Raw genomic sequence first — 24,602 nt, 5'->3', positions numbered from 1 at the left:
GATTGACAGCCCCACCAAGGCCTGCAGGAAGATGAGCCTCAGAACTCTAGGCTCTGCGGTGTGCTTTATAACCCACAGCTGCTGCTTCTAGCCCCGACTCGTACCCCTCAGGGCTTGGAAGTCAGCCGGGCTCTCTGCCCAACCGAATCTTAGTGCTCTGCTTGCTTTCTACACCAAACGTGCGAGAGGCTCTCTCCTCCAGAACAGGAGCCATTCCAGGGGAACAAGCTGGCCAGTCTCAGGGGAGTGACAAGATCTATCAAACTCCCAGACTGCAAGGCTACCTGTGGCCGCGGAGGCCGATGATAATCAAAGAAGGGAAGACTGCAGTGAGAAGTTACTTCTGGTAGACCTTGGAGACTTGGTCAATACAGTCTAAGCACGGTCATAAACCACAGGAAAGGCAAGTGTCATGAGCACAAGTGTGTCCCCTGCCCTGAATTTCAGCTGAAGTCTCTATTTTTTTTATTACACAGAAATGACCTGTTTCCACACTATATTATTATTTTTCTCTTTTTTTCCCTATATATCTTTTTGTCCTTTTTTATATAGCTGGCACTATTTTTACTTTATGATCTTTAATTTTTTAATAATTAAAATCCTTTTATTACCTTTGTGCACTCGTCTTATTTGGTTTATAGAATCTTTCATCATTGGCCAGCCTTTTCCCTTTTTGCTTGTTCTTTCTCTTTTTCTCATTTTACATTTAATGTGTGAGCTTCATCATACTGCTTTGTGTGGTGCTTTGGAAACTCCAGTCTTAGTTTTCCCTTCTTGGATTCACCTAGCCTGCTTTGAGCTTTCTTACCTGGGGACATTTCCTTCTCTCTTTTACTCTTCTCGCATCTCTCCATCTCCTCTTTCTTCTTCTTACAGCTTTGCCCACACATTTTCTCCTCCCTCCAGCATGCTCTTCTGCTTCTCCCCTTTGTGTGACTTGCCTCCCTCCTTTACTGCATTCATTCACCACCCCCTTTACTCGCCGATAGGAATTTGTAGACATCCCGTCACAGTCTTCCCATTGTCTAGTCGTGGTCCTTGGTGAGATGTAATGGTGGGCTTTAGCTGATTTTAGAGTGCAATCCTTTGCATCGCACACCTCATTGTTAATGCTGAGACAGCCATTTGTTTTATCCTCACTGAGCATAACTAGGAATCGAGCCCTTAAGAACAGGCTACTCCAATGATCTCCTAAGGAACCCATAAGCACTATCCAAAACATCAGATGCACAATTCTCAACACAGAAACACAAGCACTTTCCCAAGAATGGGAGAGCAGAGCAACACAATCTTCAAAGATGGTCATGCCCCAAGTGCTAAACTCATAGATGCTAAACTAAGTGGCGAAACCTCAAATGCTTTCTGGTAAAAAGTGATCCATAAATTGAGAGAGGATACTAACAAGCTCATGGATTCAATCCAGGGCTTGATAGGAATGTCCACAACATGGGGAAAGATGTCAAAGAACGTTACATTATGATGGAAAATCGGCAACATGGAAGAAAACTTCAACTAAGAAACTGAGATCTCGATTAAAAGCAATTAAGCAAATAGAAATGTTAACAGTGAAAAGCTCACCAACCGACCAACACACTAAGCTGGTAGTAGGAAACACAGCCGCTAGATGCTACTGAAGTGGTAATAAAATCTTCCCCACAAAGCAAAACCTTAAATCGGATGGATTCACTGTTGAGTTTGACCCAAACTGGAAGAGAGAGAGGTGATACCCACACACCTCAAGCTGTTCCGCAAAACAGAAGAAGGAAGATAATGGAATGGACTCCACAAGCCAGTATTAACCCAACAACAGAACCAGACTTTGACAACCCAAGTCAATACAAAAGACAAGGACAATCTCCCTGATGAACACAGACGCAAAGACTCATAAAATCCTTGCATATTGCATCCACCTGTAGAATCTGTGTTTGGATATGTGTGTGTGTGTGTGTGTGTGTGTGTGTGTGTGTGTGTTATATAACTTGAATGTAGAGAGGTGTTTATGAGGAGAAGGAAGAGGTCTAAAGGTAAGAGGGGGTAGCAACATGGGGAGAATGAAATACACATGATGTGAGAACAGAAGGGGGAGGACTAGAGGAGGATCATGGAAAAGGGAGGCAGAGGGATGAGGGAGAGCAGCAGAGGGAGGAAGGGGATGAAACCAGAATGAAGAATAACAATGCTGTGTGTGAAAATGTCACAATAAAACCTGTTACTTCATATGCTAATGTGAAAAAGTGAACGAAAGAAAGGAAAATGAAGTCTAAGAAAATATGTATTATTTGTGTTGAGCAGATGGGCTTATATAAGTGTTACCTGCTTTGAGAGGCATATACAAAGTTTGAAATGGAGTTGTAAACATAAATGACAAAGATTCTAAGTTAGAAGATGTTTAAATCAATGATAATAGCAATCCTAGGTAAAGGGATCTCAACGGTACCCTGATGAGAAAAGCAGGTGACTTAAGGGGACCAGGACCTGTGCCAGTCTTACCAGTACAGACGGTGAGCCATCCGGATGCTTTGCAAAGAGCGACGAAGCAGAAGTTCCACCAAGGGACCTTCGAGACTCCACTCAAACTTGATAGCCTGCAGTGAGAGGCAACGAATACTTTGTTTTTGATCAGTTACAAAAAACCCAAAAAACAAAAAACAAAACAAAACAAAAACCACCATCTGCACCTGCACCTGCACCTACAACAGCACCAACAAAAACAGGTTACAGAGGAATAAAGAGGCTTCAGAAAGAGATATGGGAATATAGAATATTTTCAATAGAGTATTAATAGTTTATTGTTTATTAATTGTTACATGATAACGGCAAACATTACACGATTTGTCTTTGCATGCTCTTGGTTTTTCCAGCCTAGTTGTGTTTTTGGAGTATAGGAAAATAAATAAAGATAAGTAGTTGGTAAAGTTCAACCATGCTCCAGGGGAGAATCCTGGCACACAAAAAAAAATCATCATCAGTGCTTGTGACCGATAAAATGGTATTATTAAGCCCTAGGCAGTTTTACTCACTTGGAGATCAAATTAACTCCCACTTGAAACTGCAACAGAAATCATCACCCGACGCGTCACTATTAATCTGCAGAGACCAAGGCTTTGCTTAAAAATTCAAAACTCATGGAGCCACCATAACCCACTCCTAAACCTCTCCTTCTCTCCCATAAGCAGCTCCTGAAGGCTCAGGCTTAACCTGGCCAGAGACACAGCCAGCAATGGCAGTCTCTAACAGAGGGACTGGATTGAGACATCTACCTGGCCTCTGCAGAGACTTGACTCTCCCTAGTTTGCACTTGGGTCTCATCAGTCTCACAGTAATCTGAATATATGAAAATGAATGTCAAGGTCTGCCTTCTTTCTAAGTCTGTTTGTCACACATACATATATGCATGTATGCTCTCTCTGTCTCTCAGACACTCATACACACAGACAGACACAGAGAGCCAGAGAATGAGAGCAAAAGCAAGAGAGCAGGAGTGGGAGCAGGGAGGGGCAGGGGGAGGGAGAGGGGGAGAGACAGAGACAGAGACAGAGACAGAGACAGAGGCAGAGGCAGAGACAGAGACAGAGACAGAGACAGAGACAGGCAGGGGTTGGAAAAGTAAGGCTATTCATTCCCATCCCTGAAGGAACTCCTCAGTATGCTGCACACTCCAAGCATGGGAAAGTTTGTAGATCCGTGAGGTGGCAGAATGGGATGGTTCCAGCAAACTTATATGAGTCTGGAATCGGTGCAGTTTGTGTAGAACAACCTTGAGAGCCTTGGCAAACTGCAGCCAAGGGCTCCTTTCTCTAGCATGCTTGTGCCAGGCTGACTTGCTCATGTGTTTTGTTTATGCTGTAAAGATGGACGTGTAATATGGACACGGAGGCAGGGGCTGGACCAGAATTTACTTCTGTGCCTGCCTTGTTTCATCTGTTCCCATGTTTCTTCAGGAACCCAGTAATTTGGATTCCTTGCCTACAAACTCTCTGCCTTACACTACCTAATGATGGAATTTCCCTCCGCTGTGCATCATACGGTACACAGGCAATCTTTTTGGCACCTTAGCACAGACTTTCTTCTTGGAGTCTATCCGCATGGTTATGACAGTGGTTTACGGTAGGTAACCTTGAAGTTTTGTCCAACTGTCTCCTAACTCTGAACCAGACCCGATTTTCATTATGGTCTCAGACTTCCACTCTTTGTACTTTAGTAAGGCTTATGCTGTGTTAACACGCTAATCTGTGAAGGGAAGATGTAATTCCCCAAACCAGTCAACAGAGGGCGACTGTCAGGTCCCAGAAAGGTTCAAGGCCAGTGCGAGACATGGGTTCCTAAAAGTTAATTTTTTAAATAAATGTGAATTTCTTCTCACTTTTTATTATTTAGTCACAGTATATATTCTTCCCTTCTTAGAACATGCTATAAATTTTACTTTCTACTACAACATAGCTGCAGCTTCTTCCAATTTTTATTTGTGTATTTGCTGTATTAGATTTTGAGAGTATTCTTTTTTGGTCAGTCCGGCTTTACTGGAGTTCTGGCTTTCTCAGCACCATGTGTACTGATTCTGATTGGCCCTTCAAAGTGAGTTCATCTTAAATGGAACTTTGTGAAAACTCTCTCTGAGTTCAGTTAGATATAGTGAGCTGCCAAAACCATGAGTCATGAAATGAATAATGAACCCGCGGGTTGGATTCATCTGTTTTCATTTGGGGATATTCTTTTTCTACCATATTATCCTGACAAATGAAGGGAAGTCATTACTATAAAGATTGCTTAAAGCAGCAAACAGCACAGCTATTTCTCAGCCAGATCTCTCCCTCGGGAGGATGTCAGAGCCGTTCACACTGTGGTGTACAAAGCACAAAGTAATATTGGAGTTTATTAATAGAAGTTTCCCCATCAATCTTGGCCTCTCATATTACTGGTCAAAAGCTGAGCCAACTGTCAGTTAAAGCAGATTGCAATCTGTCAGGAAAGGAAAGATCTGAGTTTAAAGAACATCCTGGGTGTGGTGGCTCCTGACTGTAAATCTAACATACTTCGGGGCTGGAGGCAGGAGGATCATGAGATGCCCAAGGTCGTTTTTTATAACCTAGTGAATTTCTTCATCCTCCTGGGCTTCTGGGACTCAGTCAGGGCAGACAGATCAGTTGGTAAAGTGTTGGCCTTGCAAACATTAGTACATGAATTTGATCCCCAGGACTCATGTAGAAAAGTCAGGGGTGGTGGCCAACCTTGAAATCCCCATGTCAGGGAGGTGGAGAGAGGCAGATTCCTGGCACTCACTGGCTATCCAGCCTAGTTTACTTGATGAGATCAAGGTTAGTGAATGACCATTTCAAACAAAATGGTGGCTGACATCTGAGAAATAACATCATGGGTTGTTATTTCACACACAAACACACACACACACTCTCTCTCTCTCTCACACACACACATAAATACACACACACACACACACACACACACACACACACACACACACACACTACACAGAGCAAACAAAACAAACCAAAAAGCCAAACAGAGACTGCTATGTTGGGCTTCTTCAACGCTTCTTGTACAATTGAATTGGACCAAAGCTTCCCTTCTACCATGGCACTTGCTCTTTTTCCTGTTCATGTGCAAACTGGGTGACATCATTCTTAACCTTTCTCCACCTTTAGAATGTCAGGGTTACTCATAGCTCTGTGCACCTTCACATAAATTTCTTAGAATTTCTCAGCACTGTGGTAGTTGATGCCATTAAATTGTGCTAATTAGCAGCAGAACTGGGTGTTAAAAATTACTTTCTCAAGAGTAATAACCATCAGTAAAGCTCTCTGTATGAATGTCAAATACTTTATGAATGGTGTGCTAGTCAGTAAATAGCTGTCGTCCACAGAGTGATCCCTCAGTTCTTGTTTCATTGCTTTACACACTCGGGTGTGAGAAGGATTTCCCCTCACCAACACTCCCATGGCTTCCTGATACTAATCACTAAGTGAAATTGGTTTGTGGATATTTCCTTTAGGGCTTTTATTTTTTATTTTTAATTGTTAGGTTATCAACTTTAGATAGAAAACGTCTGCACTAATTACGTGAACACATAGGATGCAATTGAGTTTGTCCTTGGCCAAACTGCAATATAACAGCTTAGTGGTTTCATGGGCTTATACTGTGAACCTTTAAAGACTGGGAACCCGAGAATCCCTTGGTGATCCTTGGCTCTTACCTGAACTAGCTGTGGGAGGCAGTCCAGCAGCTCGTCAGTCAAGAGGGTGTCTAATTGTTGAACGGCAACTTCACGAATGTCTTGGTCTGGAAAACTATAAACAGTTAATGTGACTATGGAGTTGAAAATGACTGGAAGTAATGACACACACACATATGCACACACACACATGCACACACACACATATGCACACACACACATGCACACACACACACACACGTGCATATGCAATGCACACAGACACACACACAAATGTGCGCGCACACACGCACGCATGCACACGCACACACATGCACGCACGCACACACACATACACACATGCACACGCATGCACACACGCGCACAAACACATGCACACACACATGCACACACACACACATGCACACACACACGAATATACATTGAAACATACATGTATACATATAATTATATATAAACACACATACATGTAAATTCTAGTGCATAGCTCATGTAATCATCCCCCAATCAATTAAGATAATCCATAGCACTCACTCCTTTTCATATTGCATCTGCTCACGTGCTCTGCCAGAGAATGCCCCATTGACTAGACATTTGATATGGATGTTATATAAGAGAGCTGAAATCATTTCTGAAAGGATCTGAGAATGCTGGTTTTTTTTTTTGTTTAGCTATCTATTTGTTCAAGAAATCATCACCTCCTGGAGACCTGGTCATTTATATGATTGAAAATAGGATCTAATATTTTCAAAGTATTTTGGTTAGATGTTAATGAAAACCAGACACTGAAAGGAGTTTATGATGAATAAACAAACATAACTTAATAAGAATAAATTTTGCCAGACTGTGATGCATTTGAAGACTGTAATAAGAGTTAAGTTCCCTTAGGCAGTTAACAAAAATGAGCTTTTAAACTGAATTTGTGAAGGTGCTTAGTATCTGAACCCACATTTCCCCAAACAATTTTATTCTCCAATGAACTGTTTGTGTCACCCACACCTTGTGCCATCCAACAATTAAATTCAATTATATCAAAGTTCCTGGAAGTGTCTGAAGTCACTAAGGCACTACACTGCTTTGAAATGCTTCTGACCTGTAGAATTGACATGAAGAGATTCTTGAAGAACATCTAGTTTAAAAAGGACAAGCTTTCAAAAATATTAACAGGCGAAATTTAAAACTAGAAGGATTATGCCATTTAAAAATAAAATAATGACCAATAAATGAAGAAACACTGCATTCCTTTTGTAGGGAAGGGACTGATGTTTTTCCAGTCAGTCAGCCGAAGGCACTGGAGATTGGCTTCCTGTGGCATGGAAGTCAAAAAACTTTATTCATTTTTAAGAAGGATATTAGGTTACTGAAGGGTGAAATGAACACTATGCAATTGGAGTCGAGTAAAAAAATGGCCATGCCCTGTGTCCCTCAACTGTCCTTAGGAGCAATTTGGAGTCAGAAACTCAACAGCTTTGCATTTCTTTGAAATTTACACTAGGTTTCAGTGGCAACTCAGATTTCACTCTTAAACCTATTGAAACAAATATTTATGATAAAAAATCCCCTTCTAGCCCCATTCCTTTTTCCCTGTAAAGAGCCTACCCACGAGGTGTGTTGAGATCCACATTCCAGACACATCTAACACAACACGCTGAGGCTAGAGGGTTTCAGCACACCATGGACAGTCCAAGAGACAGTGCATGGAAATGCAGACCTAGGTCAGCCCATTTAAGCCTCTTAAGACTTCAGATTTTCCTAAGTAAATTGAATGGGCTCTAATTTATTGTTCTCAATTACTAAACCATTTGTCTAAAGCCTTGTCAATATCAAGGTGAGTTTGAAGACAAAGGGAATAGTGATGAACGCTGATGCCTGAGTCGGGTCGCTCACAGTCCTGTCTGCCTGCTTCGTGTCATTGACATGGAACACAACAACAAAAAAAAGGTATAAAAGTAACACCACACAGGGAAAGCTCTGCTGGATTCTACGTATGCTTCTTACATGAATACCGTGCATTTATTTCCATACACTAGATCCTCAACGGCATGAGCAATGATCTGGTCTGTATTGTCCCCAGGACCTTCAGAAGTGTGGTAACTCTCTACCTATGTGCTTGAACGTTATCTAAGTGAAACCCATTACTTTTCTTCTTACATATGTCTGCTAGCAGACCCTCCTCTTGCCTTCTTTCTATAGGCATATAGCCTCCAAAGTCCAACAAGGATATTTTGATGATTTTTGGTTCTTCATTTCACACTTCCTCCCACACTTTTATCCCTGAAGGCCATGCTCAAACATCATCTCACCTTGGAAACTATTTCTGGCCGAGCTGGCTTTCTATGGAACTAACCTCCATATTTACGATTCCCTAGATCAAAGTGGAAGACTTCCCTGTAGGACACCCTCTTCACTTTCCACAAGTCAGCTTGCAAGGTGGCAGGCTTTTCTATGATAACAGTTCTAGCATCTATGCTCGCTATTAATGTCTTCTTCAATTCTAGTCCAGGAGATCCTCATGTGGCCTGAAGCATTTATATATGAGTGTGAGTAAATTTCTCATAAGATATTAACTGGTGTTCTACTCCTTATAGATTCCTCCTAAGCACACTTACTAAATAGATATCAAGGGCTAAAGAGTCCACATTTTTTTCCCTCATAAATTGATTGAGCCCATCCTTGGTGTGACACTTGCATTTTCTTTGTTCTTTTTTTCTTTTTTCTTTTTTTTTTTTGACGCGTGCATTTTCACTCCTGTAGACACTGTGATCTCTTCTTGGAACATGTTGACTTCTTTTTTGAAAATTCTTATCTTCCTTCATAACATGAGTTCAGATCATGGCCCCAGTATACACATAGAAGTTGGGTACAGGACAGACATCTGTAGCCCTAGCATGTTTGGGATGGTGGAGGATAGAAAGAGTGTTCAAGTTCATTGGTCAGAGAGAGTGTCGGAGCTCATTGGTCAGATAGAGTGTTGGAGCTCATTGGTCAGATAGAGTGTTGGAGCTCATTGGTCAGATAGTCTAGCTGATTGGTGGGCTCTGAGGTCAGTGAGCGACTCTGTTCCAGGAGTAAAGATAGGAGAGAGAGAGAGAGAGAGAGAGAGAGAGAGAGAGAGAGAGAGAGAGAGAGAGAGAGAGAGAGAGAGAGAGAGAGAGAGAGAGACAGAGAGACAGAGAGAGACAGAGACAGAGACAGAGACACAGAGAGACAGAGACACAGAGAGAAGGAGGGAGGGAGGGAGAGAGACAGAGACAGAGACAGAGAGACAGAGAGAGATTGAGAGGGAGAGATTGAGGAAAATACCTGATACTGACCTCTGGTCTCTATGCATGCATACATAGTCTATTGCAGATGCACATACAAAATTTGTGTATCCACACACAAAAATGTGCATGCATACATAATACATACATACACAAATGTGCACTGAACTCATTTGAGTGTGACTATTTTAATAATAATTTCTTTGTCTTCTAATTTACTTCAGTTACTTGTGATTAGCTAATAAATACTAAGATTTATTATAATTAAAAAAGGTGTCCCCATTCTTCAGTGAGGGATGAAATTAACTGAGGGTAACGTCTAGTGCTTTTGTTCTTATTTCTAGAATTTAGCATCCTGCATTCTGAAGTATAGGTTATTAATCAAAATGCACTGATAATGATAAGAAGCAGTGCTGGGTATAGAGAGACAGATAATTTCTTGCTGTGTGCTGAGCTCATTTAAATTGGTTGCAACAGGTTTAATTCTGCAAATACCACCTACAGAAATTTCATACTTTTTTCTTGTCTCTCAGTCAAAAGGGTAAGAAAAAATAAATTTGAAGGCAATGAAGAAGAACTTTTTCCAAGGTCCCCAGGCAGAAGGAAACAAAAATCTATTCATAACTGTATAGTGAAATGGCAAAGGAAAATTATATGTGCAGATTCAGAGACTCATGTTTGCATTTTGATGGAAAGGGATGTTTGTTTATTTATTTATTTATTGCCTTTGCTTGACGTTCAGAAAGAAATTGGGAGAGAAATTGGAAATATCACATGATATCTTGCGATATGACTAAGGACTCACTTGACATTCAAGTGTATTCAAATATCTCTTGCAGCTGACTATTTTGGGAAGAGTGGGCCACCTCAGGAGATGCTTCTGATGTTGTTAGTTCCTAAAACAAGAGTTCTTCCACACAGTGCTGACAGTACAGGACAGGTTTTTAAATGAAACAGACAAAATTCTTTTAAGTTGTGCTTATTTTTGATATACCAATTTAACTTTTGGGAATCAATCCTAAAGATGTAATAAGACATGTACATGAAGACATGTTTATGAAAAACATTGGAGATACTATCTATGTCTAATGCTAAATATGTTATGAGCATCTGGTAGATTATATATAGGCACCAAGCATAACAATGGGGTATTTGATGATCCAAAAGTGTTATATAGTAGTATGACATTAGACTTTAATTTACGAAGTAATAGGTTTCACTGTGTCATTTCAATATATGTGTATACTATATTTTCCTTTTTTTAAAAAAGATTTATTTATTATTAAATGTAAGTACACTAGAGCTGTCTTCAGACACTCCAGAAGAGGGCATCAGATCTCATTATGGGTGGTTGTGAGCCACCATGTGGTTGCTGGGATTTGAACTCAGGACCCTTGGAAGAGCAGTCAGTGCTCTTACTCTCTGAGCCATCTCGCCAGCCCCTATATTTTCATTATAAATGTTTTCTCTGTCAATGCCTTGAACTTATGTCTTTACCTTTAAAAAATAGTATATATTGATCCATTACTCTTAATAAAAAGATAGAAGATATTAAAATATTTATTCAAATACGTTAAGGGAAGTTTCACATGTAAGTTTAGTTTTCTAACCTAGTTACAGTTTTTCAAGCATACTAAAAAAGTAACTTTTAAAGGAATATCCATCTAAGAAATCATCCATCCAAGAAATCAATGAAGATATGTGAATAACTGTGAATTCATTACTAGAACTGGAGGGAACATCAAATATTATGCTCTTTTAAAGAAGGAATGCCATTGTGTGGGAAAAAGTGGGCATCCTATTTTCTAGTTAATTTAGAATATTCTTCTGACATAATAGGTCTCTGGGGAACGGATGCTTGTTTGCTCATAGGCTCCAAAGTCAGGTGTAGATCAATAGACAAACATGTTCTGCAAATCCTGGCATTTCTTCCCTGCGATGTCTGAAATTATTTAAACATTCTATAGGGATTAACTGCTGGCATTTCCTGCTCAGAAGCTCATTCGTTAATGAGGAGAAGGTTCCCCATGTGGCATCTGACTTTGGTTTGATATTTACAGACCAAATGTCACATGTAACAGAAGACCTGCAACCAATTTGAAAATTTCCACAAACCAGGTTATACTGAATTTCCAAATGATTTGACTTCTTGACACACATGCATGATCCATGCTGGGAGCTAGGCAGTACCTTAGGTAGTCACAACACCCCTGAGACTGCTCATTAGTGCAGGGATGGGCATTCATGCTGATGGTTTGGTCCTTCACAAAAGCACTACTGGGACACCCGTCAGGGTGACGAATCTCACTAATTCACAGGAGGCATCCTTATGATTAATTAATCAGAAAATAAATCCTCACAATCTCGTAACTGAAAATCCAGTTTGAAATATAAAGACCTAGATCTAGTAGCATGTTACAGCTTGGCAGGAAAGAGGTCATGAAAGATGAGGAAAGTTTTCACTTATTGAAAAAAAAAAAGTTGCTCCTTGATGCAGTAATAAAGCACCAGGAGCAATTGAGCATTAGAGAGGGAAGAGGTTATTTCAGCTTATAGAAAGTCTACAATGGTGAGTGAGACATGGTGACCGGAGGAGGGCACCGGAAGCCGAGATCAAATCTGAATCCTACAGGGTGTGGGCGAGTGGAGAATCTGAAGTGAGGCTAAAAACCATCAAGCCTGCCTGCCCACAGTCGTAGGCTTCCTCTAGCCAGGTCATACCTCCTAACCTTTCCAAATATTAACCACTAAATAGTTCTCAAGGGCTTCAACACCCAGGACCATAGAGGACAATGCTCACTCAAAGCACTGCAGTAAATGGATCTGAAGTCTGTCTCAAAACCAAACCTCCTCTCTGGCTTGTGATTCAGTGTTTAATTGGTCTCTGAACTAAGTGAAAGTGGTTTCTCTGGTATTTGCTAAAAGATTAGCACTCTTAGCCACTATCAATGCAACTCTATACAGTGATTGCTAAGAAATGGATTAAAAGTCAAATGTGGTCCATTGCTCTGTGAGAACACAGGGGCTAAAGGAGGCAGCCCTGCAAGACCAAGACCACTGAGGCTAATGGGAAGAACCAAAGATACATGGTAAGCTGGGAAAGTGAAGAATTTAATGCAGTTGAGCCATTTCAGGATGAACGTTTTTCAAAGGAATTCTAATGACATAGGGCTCAGGTGCAGTGACCATGCCCGTATAACAGGTGGGAACAGGGCCAAATGCTTGGGCAACAGTGGCTCAAGGTGGAGGCACGAACAGACCAGTGCTCAGGTTTTGCTCATAGCTGCACTTCTCCGATTTGGGGCCTCAGGATACTTTGCATTCTTAGAAATTATTGAAGTCTTCAAGAAGTGCTTTTTTTTTAATACTCCAATTATATTTATCAGTAGATATAGTGAAGTAAAATTCAGATATTTAAAACATGTACCATCTGATTTATAGTACATTAGTAATCTCCTTATTCCATGTTAAGGTAGACACTGTAGTTCTGCCCAAAATAGTTATGCTGAAAAGTAAAAAATATTTAGTCAGAAGAGTGATAACTATTATACATTTTTGTGCATGATATTCAGTGTCTGGCTTAGACACTTGGAAGCTGGGTCCATTTTTCTATATTTACATAAATTCTCTTGCAATATTGAAGTCATAGAACCTGGGGGAACTTCATCCCTCCCTTCATGAGTGTTATTAAAAAAAGGATTTTCCAATTACTATGACAACAGTCCTGTGGCAGGTCTGCTTACATTTTGGGGACTCCAGTCCTGACTGGGGCAACCTCTGACATGCAGCATAGCAGCTTGTGTGATTGCTGTACCTTCTCCAGGAAAGGAATCGGAACCTCTGGTCTGCATCTGAGACAGCAGTATACGGGTTTACACAATTATACATCAGTTTTCTCTGCTCCCAAATCTTTCAGTGCCTTTCTTCCTCAGCCGACTGGGAGACTTCCTCAGGCCACCTTCCACAAAACTGGTGAGCTCAGGAAGTGATTGTTTGATGGAAAATACATCTTTTAACTTTTCCCATTCAACTTTTTCTTGTCATTTATAGTCTTTTATTATTTTACCCCCATCCTTGTCCTCATCTCATTTTCTAACTCATGGTATGACACAGGGAAATATTTTTCTGAAACTTGTTAAAGCGCTGTTTGAAAGTGAAACGGGACATGACAAATATCAACCTTTAAGAGAATAAGCAGCTTTGAGTAAATGGAAAAGCAAAGAAATCTGAGATCAAATTTCAGCGTAAAAGAAATGTCAGGCTTTCAGAATGCACAGCGAGAATTCATGGAGAATGCCACAAGGCTATTCACAGCTAAAAGCTTCCGTGTCAGGCTAGAATTAGGAGTCAGAAGGAGAATAGATTTCCCCAGGAGGGTTTGAGTCTGGTGACACACTCTGCATCAGCTTGGGAGAAAAATGCCAATATGAATATCTGTGTTGTGTTTCTGATAGGAAAAGCGATAGGATCTGACAGGTTTGTTTTATTATTCTAGGAGGAATGATGAATGGGGATTCTTACAGTGATTGAGTTCCTCTGCATACTGAATAATGCCTTGTGTGCCTACAGAATATCAGAAGCCATGAAGACTTGGAAAACAAGTGCAATCTCCTTCATGATATATTGGAAGATACTGGGTCTCAGAGCTCAAGATGTTTTCTCAAGGACATCTGTTAACATGGAAACCAGAACCCAAAACTCAGAGGCTGAGATTGGCTGCCTTACCATTTTTCTAGGAAGGCCTTTTGATCTATGGACTAGAAATTATCATGTCTACATATAAAATCAAATGACTAGCTTGGACCTGTTACTTATTTATTATATTCTAAATGAATCAACATTGACATAACAATGGTGTGGCAATTTGAATGAGAAGTGCCCCCCCCCCCATGGACTTGGTCCTCAGTAGTTGGCACTGTTTGAGAAGGTTACGGAACCTTTATGAGGTAGAACATTGCTGGGGGAAGCACATTACTTGGGGGAAGGCTTTGAAGATTGATTTCTTCACACTACATCTTGCTCTCTCTGTTTTCTATGTGTGAATGAAAATGTGATCAGGCAGCTTCCTGCTCCCCCCACTGTATCATGCTTCTCTAGCTATGATGGACTCTATCCCCCTAGAACCATAAGCTAAAATAAACATTTTCTTCCTTCAGTTGCTTGTTGTCATGGTATCTTAGCATAGCAACCAAAAAGTGACTAACACAAGTAGGAAGCCATGTAATTATCTTAGTGGACTTGGGCACTGGACCAGCCATGAATCCGAAACAGGGATGATGAATCCCCAAGCCAAGGAGATAAGAAGACTGTATAGACATACTGTCTAATAGGTCATCTATAAACTCAACTAACCACATTGTCATCATGCAAAAGGAATAGGTTTTAGATATTCTGACCATAAAATGATAATTGGAACATACTGATTAGCTTAATTTAATACTTCTATTATATATATATAATAGAAGCTTAGACAGAATGTTGGACAAGTACACTGTGAACTGACACACGTGCCTTTGAAAGAACAGAGGATCTGAGTAGCATAAGCTGAAGGGCTTTGTTTACAAAAGAAAACCTTAACATGCGATCTCTAGGAACTTCCCAGTACATAGTTCCATACAGAGATCTGAAGTTTTGTAGGGAGATTACACCTCAAAGGATAATAGCAGACTTAAGATCTTTAGACATTAATGGAAGCCACAGCAAAAGAAGAAAAGAAGAAGCCAACGAACCGATGTTTAGAAAACAGGGACTGACCAGCTTTGAAAGGACAGCACAATGTAAGAAAGACCAAGGGATGGGACAAGTATCCCAGTGATCAGAGAGAAGCCAGGAAAGATGCTCTTATTATCTCTTCTCTCTTTGGGGCTTTCTTCTGAAACTTTTCTTCAGTCTACTCTATGGATCTCTACCGGTACCAGGACCAACCAGAGAATAATTTTGCAAGTGGACTATTCCTAAATCTTACAACCAGCTAATATCCTTGTGGTCATCTCTTTTGAAAAAATGTGTTCTTCTCATTATTGCTACATTATTCTTTTTAATACAAGTCTGTCAACAAAATTCCAGGGACTGTAGTAATAACATTGTATTTCTTACCTAGATCATAAGGAAGTCCCCACAATCTTTCTCAGGTCAATGTTTGCAATATTGTATGCCATGTAATACTATGATATTACATTAGTCACTGTCATTTAAAAACTCATAGCTGCACACACTTCTTGAAGGAATCTTTGTAACGTAGTTACAGCTTCACTGTAAACAAATCCTTACTTTCTGTAGCATAATTTTCCTTTCCCTTCTTTGGGCTCATCTAGCATTTACTGCTTTACTTTTTAATTAAAGTATAACAGAACGCATCATGCAGTGGCCTCTCCTTACAAACTGTGTTTTTCTTAGCAACAGTCACCACAGCTTATTTTGTTTCTCTCTGATTAAGTGCATAGCACATGTTTTTGTTCAATAAATGGAAAAGCAACACCACAATCCATAGTTGAATTAGTTATCTAATTAATAGAAGTTTTAATTGTCTCACTATTGTGAATTTCATTATGATGCTACTTATGATGCTAGCCAAGACTGGCTTCATAGAAATGAATCTATCAAATAAACAAGGGAGTGAGTAGCTTTGTGTAAGTATTTTTGTGAACCATCCTCACAAGAGAATTGATTTTTGTAAGCTATGGCTTGCTTTATTTAATATTGCTTTTCTTCCTGAAAAACAATAATTTTACATCATGTGAGGGAAGTGAAGCAGGATTTGGTGCCTTGTCTGCCTTTTATTTAAGTTCCAGATGTAATTTCCTGAGTTGCTTTTTAAGTATAAATCTTTTCACTAAAATGACTTTTCAGTGCTTCAGTAACGTATTTGCTGTTATCCACTGGAAGCTTGTGTTTTTGCATTAGGGTTCAGGAAAACTGCAGCCATTTGCCCAGAATCATGGATCTTAGCTCAGGTCTTGGCTGGTATGCCCTTCTCTAATGGAAGTGGGCACACAACTCAGTGATGGAAAAGTGAATGCTCAGTGGCCTATTCTGTGTAGATTAAGTGTCAGCATGTCTCTTGTTTAGAATAAACATGAATGAACTGGAGAGGCTTCAGGCAGGACAAAGTAAACAGCAGTATACAAACTCCCCCAAACTCAAGCTGGAGCAAACCAGTTCTCAAGAGGTTAAGCCAAAACAACAACAGATGCTTCAAAGAAGAGAGAGAAAAAAAAAAGACATAGAAGCCAGAAGAACCTTCTCTTCTCTAGCTCACATAACAAGCATACTCTCTTCTCAGGAAAGTCAGCTTTTGAATTTAGAGTTGTAGAAAGGCTCATTTCTGGAAACAGCTTGTCCTCAAGTTCTTTAACAGTTCAGTTAAACCTCGAGTGGGAGTCACAGGATGCTCACAATGGAAACATGCCAACCTCGCTGTGACCTATCGAGCGCATGATAAGGAGCTGGAAAGCCTGCAATCAGAGCACGGTTCACCCGGGTTCTCAGGTGGCTTCTTATTAAGCAGGCCTCTGCGGCGGCAGTAGTTCTTCTCCTCTGACTATGAAGTTAGATGAAGCTAGAGAACGCTCACTGCTGAGCGAAGGAAAATCATTTGAGTGTGATACTATATAGCTATTTCTTTTCACAAGTAGGGGGGGAAAAAGCCCAGAGTGTTTAAGCGGTATTGTGATTTAAATATGAAATGATCCCCAAAGTTGGCCTCAGATCCAATGGAACTAGGGGAACAGTGGTAGAGAACCACTGTATGCATGTACTGGGAACCAAAGCTGGGTCCTCTGTAAGAACAGAACAGGCTTTGAGACACCGGGGCTCATATGTCTGGGCACTCGGTTGTCATCTGGTGGTGACGAGGAAGTGGCTCTCTTATGGATGGGTTTTAGCCTGTCCCCACTTTCTCTTCTCTCTCTGTGCTTAGCCACCAGGCCAACCTCAAGCTCCTTCAGGCCATGCTTTCTCCAACTCAATTTATCCTATTACCCTGGAACTGTAAGCCAATATAAAACCCCTTTCACTTTAGTTGCTTTTGGCTGGGGGTATCCTATTACGGAAACCAAAATGCCAATAACGCGTGGAGGAAGCCGTACCGCTGCGGTTCGGATGGCAAGTTCTGTCTACACCAGTGTCCACATCTGACTCTCAGCCCCTCGGTTATTAATAGGGTGACAATCTCTAGGAATCTCAGTGTTTGTGAATGTGAAGTTAGAAAGCTGACCATGTTTACTTTTTAGAGTTATTGTGGGCACTGAAGGAGACGATACTAAAGTCATGAATTCTAAACTCTGACCTGTGAAAAGGAGACTCAGAGACTCTTCAAGATTGTTTGTGTAGAGAACGCTTAGGCTTAAAAGTTAGGGATCAGACAAGAGAGAAATTAGTCTAATAAATTCCTGTATTTTATATGCCAGTAAACAGAACTGCTACATTTTTTTGAGAAAAATCTCTAGAATAATATCCCATGCACTTTTTGAAATGCATTGACATTTAAGGCCCATTAGATAATGTGCAAACTAAGGTGAGTCTAAATGAAGACAGCCTGTTGGGAAGACAAGGAAAGTTGTCCCAAAAATAAAACTTAAAAATCTTTTACCAATTAGTAGGATTTTTTTGTTTTGTTTTGTTTTGGGTTTTTTTTGGGGGGGGGTTGGGGGGGAGGGTTAAAGAATTCTTTTGACAGTCTTCTACATAGCTCCGACTGAGTTGGTAATTCCTTAGACTAGATGTTAACATATAGAAATCTTCCTACTTCAGTCTCCAATGTGCTAGGATTAAGACATGTGCTACTACATTTATTTTATTTTGTTAAAATTCAAAGCAGTGCTTTCCTTTTAATCGTTTGTTTTTAAATTGTGCGTATGTTGCGTGTATGCATGTGTGTGTGTGTGTGTGTCTGTGTGTGTGTGTCTGTGTGTGTGTCTGTGTGTCTGTGTGTGTGTGTGTCTGTGTGTCTGTGTGTGTGGGGTGTGTGTGTGTCTGTGTGTGTCTGTGTGTGTGTGGGTGTCTGTGTCTGTGTGTGTGTGTGTCTGTGTGTGTGTGGGTGTACACCTGTGTGACCATGTACTTCAGAGTGCTGCTTCACCATACGAAGGTCAGAGGTCGATTTGCAGGAGTCAGGTCTTTTCCTTCACCATTACATGGTTTCCTGAGATCAAACTCAGATCCTCAGGTTTGGTTGATAGTATTTTTAAACACTAAGCCATTCTGCTGGTCTAAAAAACTGTGTTTTACAAAATATAGCTTAAATATCACTTATTTTATTTTTGTGAAGCAATAACTGCACACACACACACACACACACACACACACACACACACACACACCACACCCCTTGCCTTGTAACCCACCCTGATCTTATGTTACCATGAATGTACTTATTACCCCTATAGATTTGTGCATTCTACATATTTCATACAAATGGGAGCACACAGCATCTGGCCCTCGGTCTGTGGTGTCATCTTTCACTTACTGTACTACTTTCAAAGTTCACCCACATTGTCACATATATCAGTATTATTCTTTTTATTATGAAACTACACAGACTGCCTTTCATTGACCCATTGGTGGGCATTTGGGTGGCTTTTATATTTTAAGATCAGTGATTTTTTCTCCATAACTATGTCTGGGGTTTGAGTGGCATAAACCTTTTTAAAAATTATTATTACTAATATTGGGTATAAAATTAAGAGTGAAATTATTCAGTCATATTGGAATTTAGTGTTCTACAACTTCCAGGCTGGCTATCCCTACCCCAGAACCCTTTTCCTCCTGACAGTGAGGTTTCATTTCTCTGCGGCATTGCAATGCTCTGGACTTTGTAAGACCTGTCGGTCCTGGTGAAGGAAAGCCCTCGGTCCTGGTGAAGGAAAGCCCTCGTGTGCTTTCTGGCTTCCTTTGCAGTCTTCCCAAAAGCAAATAATATCAAAGGATGTCTCTTCTCAGGTACTTATGGGATATTTGTGTATTTTTAAAAGTGTTTGTCAGATCCGTTATTCATTTCAAAAGTGGGGTATTTCTCTTTATGTTCTCTACTTTTATTCTGTATATACTCTGCATGCAATTACCATATTACCTAGAAAATGAGTCTGTTTTTCTCTTCTCTGTCAGTTGCTGATGTCAGGCTTTGAACTAACTTTGTATTCATTGTCAATTTGGGGATGATAAGGAATAATTATTCTATTATTTTAAGTCTTCAGCAAAAATTAAAATGACTAGAATTTCACCAGGTGATGATACAGAGCTTTGAATCAACTTATATTTTAGTGAGAAGTGGAAGTTAAAACAGACTTGCGCACATTTGCTTTCTGAGATAAGACCTCACTATGAAGCCAGGCTGGCGCTGAACTGACGGCAATTCTCCTGCCTCAGATCCCACAGCCACTTTTCTTTAAGAGAAACTGGACTCCTCACTTAAGAAACTATACCTATTCATTAGCTCTTATCTTTATGCAAAGATACAATAAAAGCGTAGAGAGTTTGAAATCGATATGCACGGCTTGCATTTATTTGAATTTATTATGAATGTCCACATCTATTGACATCGGGAACAGGCAGACTAGCTGAGCAATGAACTGCACAGTCTTGTTTTTCAGTGTTCCCTATCACATATCAACATACATTTTGCTATGTTAAGTCTTACCTGGAAGTCAAAAGACCAAGAGCTTCCAGCGGGTGTGAAAACGTCCACCTTCTCAAGATGGCATGCATTTCAGAAATTGTCCCTTCATCCCAACCAGGGGCACTGCCCAAGACCAGCGGGAGGGAGGAGTTCTCATTGTTGCAGTAGGAACGATAAAACCACAAATATCTCCTCTTTTCCCCAGAAAGTCTGAAAAAAAATAGAAATTGTGTGTGTCGGCGGTGGGGAGGGAGCGAGTTGAGGATGGCTGTAAACACCAATACAAAACCTTGCTCTGGTTTCCCGAATTGTGTTTCGGTTTCTATTGGAAATCTGGTTCTTTATCATGAGGGAGCTTGATAGGTTAGTCTACCAGCTTATTATCTGCTAGTATATTCTTTGCAGAAAACAAAACAAAACAAAACAACCCCCCCCCAAAAAAACTACATTCATTTCAAATAATTCACATTTACTCTTCTCCCTGTATTATTACTGCCATTTAAAAAAATGTGTCATTTGTGGACAAAGCGTCTGTCTCCTCTAGAGCAGACCATGTCTGTGTGAGTCTTGTGAACTCGGTCTGGGGAGAAAAGTCCTGTTTCATGCTTTTTCCTCTACAATAAGTCAGCTGAGAAGAAAAGTCATAATTTAAGGATGAAATGCCCTCTCAGAGTTGTTCCTCCAAAGTTCAGATCGCTCTCTGGCTAACTTCACAAAGATCTCATTTTATCCCTGGGTGACAGAGTTCAGCTCTTTGGCATGAAGACAACCCTGATAGCACTTTCTTAAACACTCCAAACACTACACCCAAAGCAGAACCCTCAGTCTAGAGCCCACGGGGTGACTTCTGGGGAGTTTACCATGTTGCTTTCAGCCCTAGGAAATCAGTTCATCGAGAGGACCGCATCTGCTCCATGACCATCTCTACATCCACTTTTGCCCCTTGCCTCTCTCAAACTATACAATCCTACATGTCCTAAATCAGTCAAAACTTCCAAGAAGAGTATGAGAAATATTATAAATGATTGGAGAGGCACACATCCTCATCACTGGCAAGATGAAATACTGACATGTCTAGATGTCATTTATGCTTTGTCTAGATTCTAATGTTTGTTACTTCTTTTCCTTGGGATGTGTTGTTCCAGTTAACTTCCTTTTCTAATACTGAGTGATGTTGTTCTCCTGTGCCACTCTCTGGAAGCCTGCCTTACATAAAACAAAAATGCACAGAATCAATTCAATGAATTTTGACAAATGCATTTGCCACCTAGCAAATGAACTCCTGTCAATGTACAAAACATTTTTTTTCATGTTGACAGAGGCAAGCAAAGGGTTGATTTCTTTCACTCTGAATTAATAGAATCCTTTATTCATCGCTACTTTCACTAAAAATGCTTTAGAAATTATCCATATTGTTGAGTGTGTCAATAATCTATTCTTTATAATTAGTGGCTATTATTCTCTTGTATGAATACACTACAATTTCCTTATATAATCTCTTTTTCGTGGCCATATGAGTTATTTCCTTTTTGAGGGGTATTATTAATCAAAGTCACAGGAATACACCCATGGAAGCTTTTTAGTGGTTGCATTTTCTTTCTCTGCAGATAAACCTAGTTTCTGTGTGGTTCTGGCCACTTGTCTACTTGTAGAAGAAAAAGGTCTGTTATTGGAGGTGGCTGTAGAGTTTCACATTCTTTCCTGAAAATTGTGATGCTTTCAGTTGAACTATGTTCTTGACTATTATTATTTCTTTCCTGTCTTTGTAGTTCTATACTTTCTAATTGCATGATCTTGGTTCTAAATTTCCACTTAGCATACAGATAATTTCCCTTACATTCTGTTTTCTCTTTCATGAGGCACCTGCTTGTCCTGTCTACCTTTTTGGTTGGCTTAGTTAGATCCATTTATACTTTTACCTATACTGAAAACAACAGTTTCATTATATAAATGTCTTGCAGATATATTCCCAGAATGTCTTTCATATTTACTTTTGTATTACTGCTTTTTGATAAACAGTTTTAAACTACCTCAACTTCTGCCTGCCTGTCTGTCTGTCTGTCTCTCTGTCTCTGTCTGCCTGCCTGCCTGTCTGGCTGGTTCTGTTGGTCTGTCTCTGTCTGTCTGTCTGTCTGCCTGCCTGTCTGTCTGTTTCTGTGGTCCTGCCTCTGTCTCTCTGCCTGCCTGCCTGTCTGTCTGCTTCTGTCTGTGTATCTCTTTCTGCTTCTCTGTCTATTCTAACATTCATTCTTAGAAAGCTCTTTTAGTCCTAGTCTTCACATTTAGAAGATCTGTTGTAACTTAGTGTCTGCATGAGGTTGAGTTCAGGCCTCCTATATCATTCTTTGTTGTTTTCTGCTCTGTAAGAGTGGCCATTTGCACCAAATTCTCTGTTCATTAATTGTCTTGGCATCACTAACACACACATTGGCACTATAACCAGTAGAATATTCTAGCCTTAGTTCTGTGGCTTTGCCTACTTTTAAGTCATTGCTGCATTTCTATTAATTTATAAATGTATAGTACTTGAAATCAAAGGAAAGAAGTCCCCAACTCATTTTCATAATTCTTTCTACTATTTACATCTACGGAATAACTTTAAAAATTGCATTTTGACTCGTTTTCCCTTTAGTATTGCTGTATTGAAATCATCGCTTGCTTTTTAAAGCTTTAAAATTATTTAAACAATTAACCCAATATAGTTTATATCTACATCTTTCTGATCCTCAATTTTCATTTTATAAATTGATTGCATGCTAGCTAATATTCCAGATATTTTTCTAGTTAACAATCACTGGCTTTTAGGAATTCTATACTGCTGAGAGCATCCTCCTATAGCTTTCGTATTGAACGAATTGATGTGTTCAGTTGGAGGCTTAATTACAGGCAAAACACTCTGAACCTTTTGAGATTTCTTCTTATGATATATTAGGTCAGGTTTAGAACAGGACCTGTCTATAGAAACTACTCCTGGTCAGCATCTTTTTTGTTCAGTTATTAAATATCTGCTGTGTTTTAGGAGCTTCCTCTATTTTCACGGTCAGAATTTCTGTTCTTCAGTTTTGCTCAATTTCTGACATCTACACCCATCTCACATCTCCTTGCAGACCATGGGATACTTCATGGTTATAAATAGCACCTGAGTACCGCAGTGCTCCCAGTCTGCCTGTCTCCTTATGTCAACATCGTGTTCTGAAGTTTTTGGCCACCTTTTCATCACTAAGATCTGACCTCTCCCTTTTTCTGTTTAAAATAACCAGACTACACAGTATTCCTTCTTACCATTCTTCATCCTCAGGCTTAGAGAAGTTCATGTCTGAAAACATGGTTGTTTCCTGTGCATTTTGCTTGTGTTATATTCTGTAAGTCCCCAGGAACCATGTGGTGCCAGGTACACGTCATACGAAGTAAGCACTGATTCCAAGGTAAATTCTTCTTATATATGTTTATCCTTTAGCTTTCCACGTGTAGGGAATTATTATATTGGTTGATACGAAGCTTTTATTTTCCTTTCTGCTTTTACAAATATCACAGTTACCTTTGTAATGGATCTTGCATCTGAATTTCCTGATTCTGATTATGTGTGGTTAATTTGAAGGAAGGAATATTTGACTCACCAAGAAAATAATAAAACATTAAGTGATTTAAGTCATCAAACGAAATGCTATTTGGAAACTCCACACACTGAAGGCTGGGCTCCATCTGTTTGGAGTCCAGAGTGCATCTGTTACTGCACGTAATTATATTTAAGTGAAACAGAAGGGAATGTTGCTTCTTTAATATATACATTAACATAAACAAAATCTGAAACAGAAAACCAAGTAGGATTCAATTGGGAAAGTTAATTGTTAAAATGTATGTCTTTAAATTAATGAATTTTTGTGTGTGTGTGTCTGTGTGACTCCATGGTATGCACGTGTGTCTGTGTGTGTGTGTATATGTGTGTGTATCCCTGGAAGCCAGAAGAGGATGTTGGATTTCCTGGAACTAGAGGCAAATGCAGTTGTGCATTCCTTGGCACACAGATGGATCATCTTTATGAGCTGCCCCCACCACATGGACTCAGGGAACACAGGAGTAAAGGACCCTAAAAGAATATAACAGTGGAGGTCGGAGCACCAAGCTGAGAGATGCTACTTTCTGGACACCACAGGGCTGTTGCTTTCCTGAACTCACAGCTCCCATGATTACTGCATGAGATCCACACAAGGCTGAGCTAGCCAAATTCTCTACATAGATGAAGGAGGCCCTCTCCACACACCCCAACTGTAGAGCAACTACCATTGAGGATCAAGTAGCAGCCCTGTGTGATTGCAGGGCTGTGAGTCGCTCCTTTTTGAGAACGCAGCCACTGATATTTTTACTTTCGGTGCTGCACACTACGCCCGTATACCCATGGGAACACTAACCAGACTCGGGGGTTGGAAGACCCAACACATCAGTGTGGTTGAGCCCAAGTGTGAACATCTACTATAGCCATGGCAGGTGTTGGGTCCTGCTCTCTAGCTTGAGACCATACCACTATTGGTTTCATTGA

General features: G+C 40.2%; 1 protein-coding gene across 9 annotated transcripts in view; it reads right to left on the bottom strand.

Moving 5' to 3' along the window:
* Pik3c2g (phosphatidylinositol-4-phosphate 3-kinase catalytic subunit type 2 gamma) overlaps positions 1-24,602 on the bottom strand; it is a 337,297-nt gene that overhangs the window by 193,877 nt on the left and 118,818 nt on the right. For all 9 annotated transcript variants that reach the window (XM_031383723.1, XM_031383725.1, XM_031383721.1 and 6 more), the window contains 3 exons: positions 20,087-20,275; positions 6,209-6,302; positions 2,491-2,585 (listed from right to left, as the gene is read on the bottom strand). In XM_031383723.1, the coding sequence (XP_031239583.1) occupies positions 2,491-2,585; positions 6,209-6,302; positions 20,087-20,275 (378 nt within the window). The remainder of the gene's footprint in view (positions 1-2,490; positions 2,586-6,208; positions 6,303-20,086; positions 20,276-24,602) is intronic.

This window comes from Mastomys coucha, unplaced genomic scaffold (genome assembly GCF_008632895.1).
Source record: "Mastomys coucha isolate ucsf_1 unplaced genomic scaffold, UCSF_Mcou_1 pScaffold20, whole genome shotgun sequence".
Taxonomy (NCBI): Eukaryota; Metazoa; Chordata; class Mammalia; order Rodentia; family Muridae; genus Mastomys; species Mastomys coucha.
This window is presented reverse-complemented; position numbering and strand designations above follow the sequence as displayed.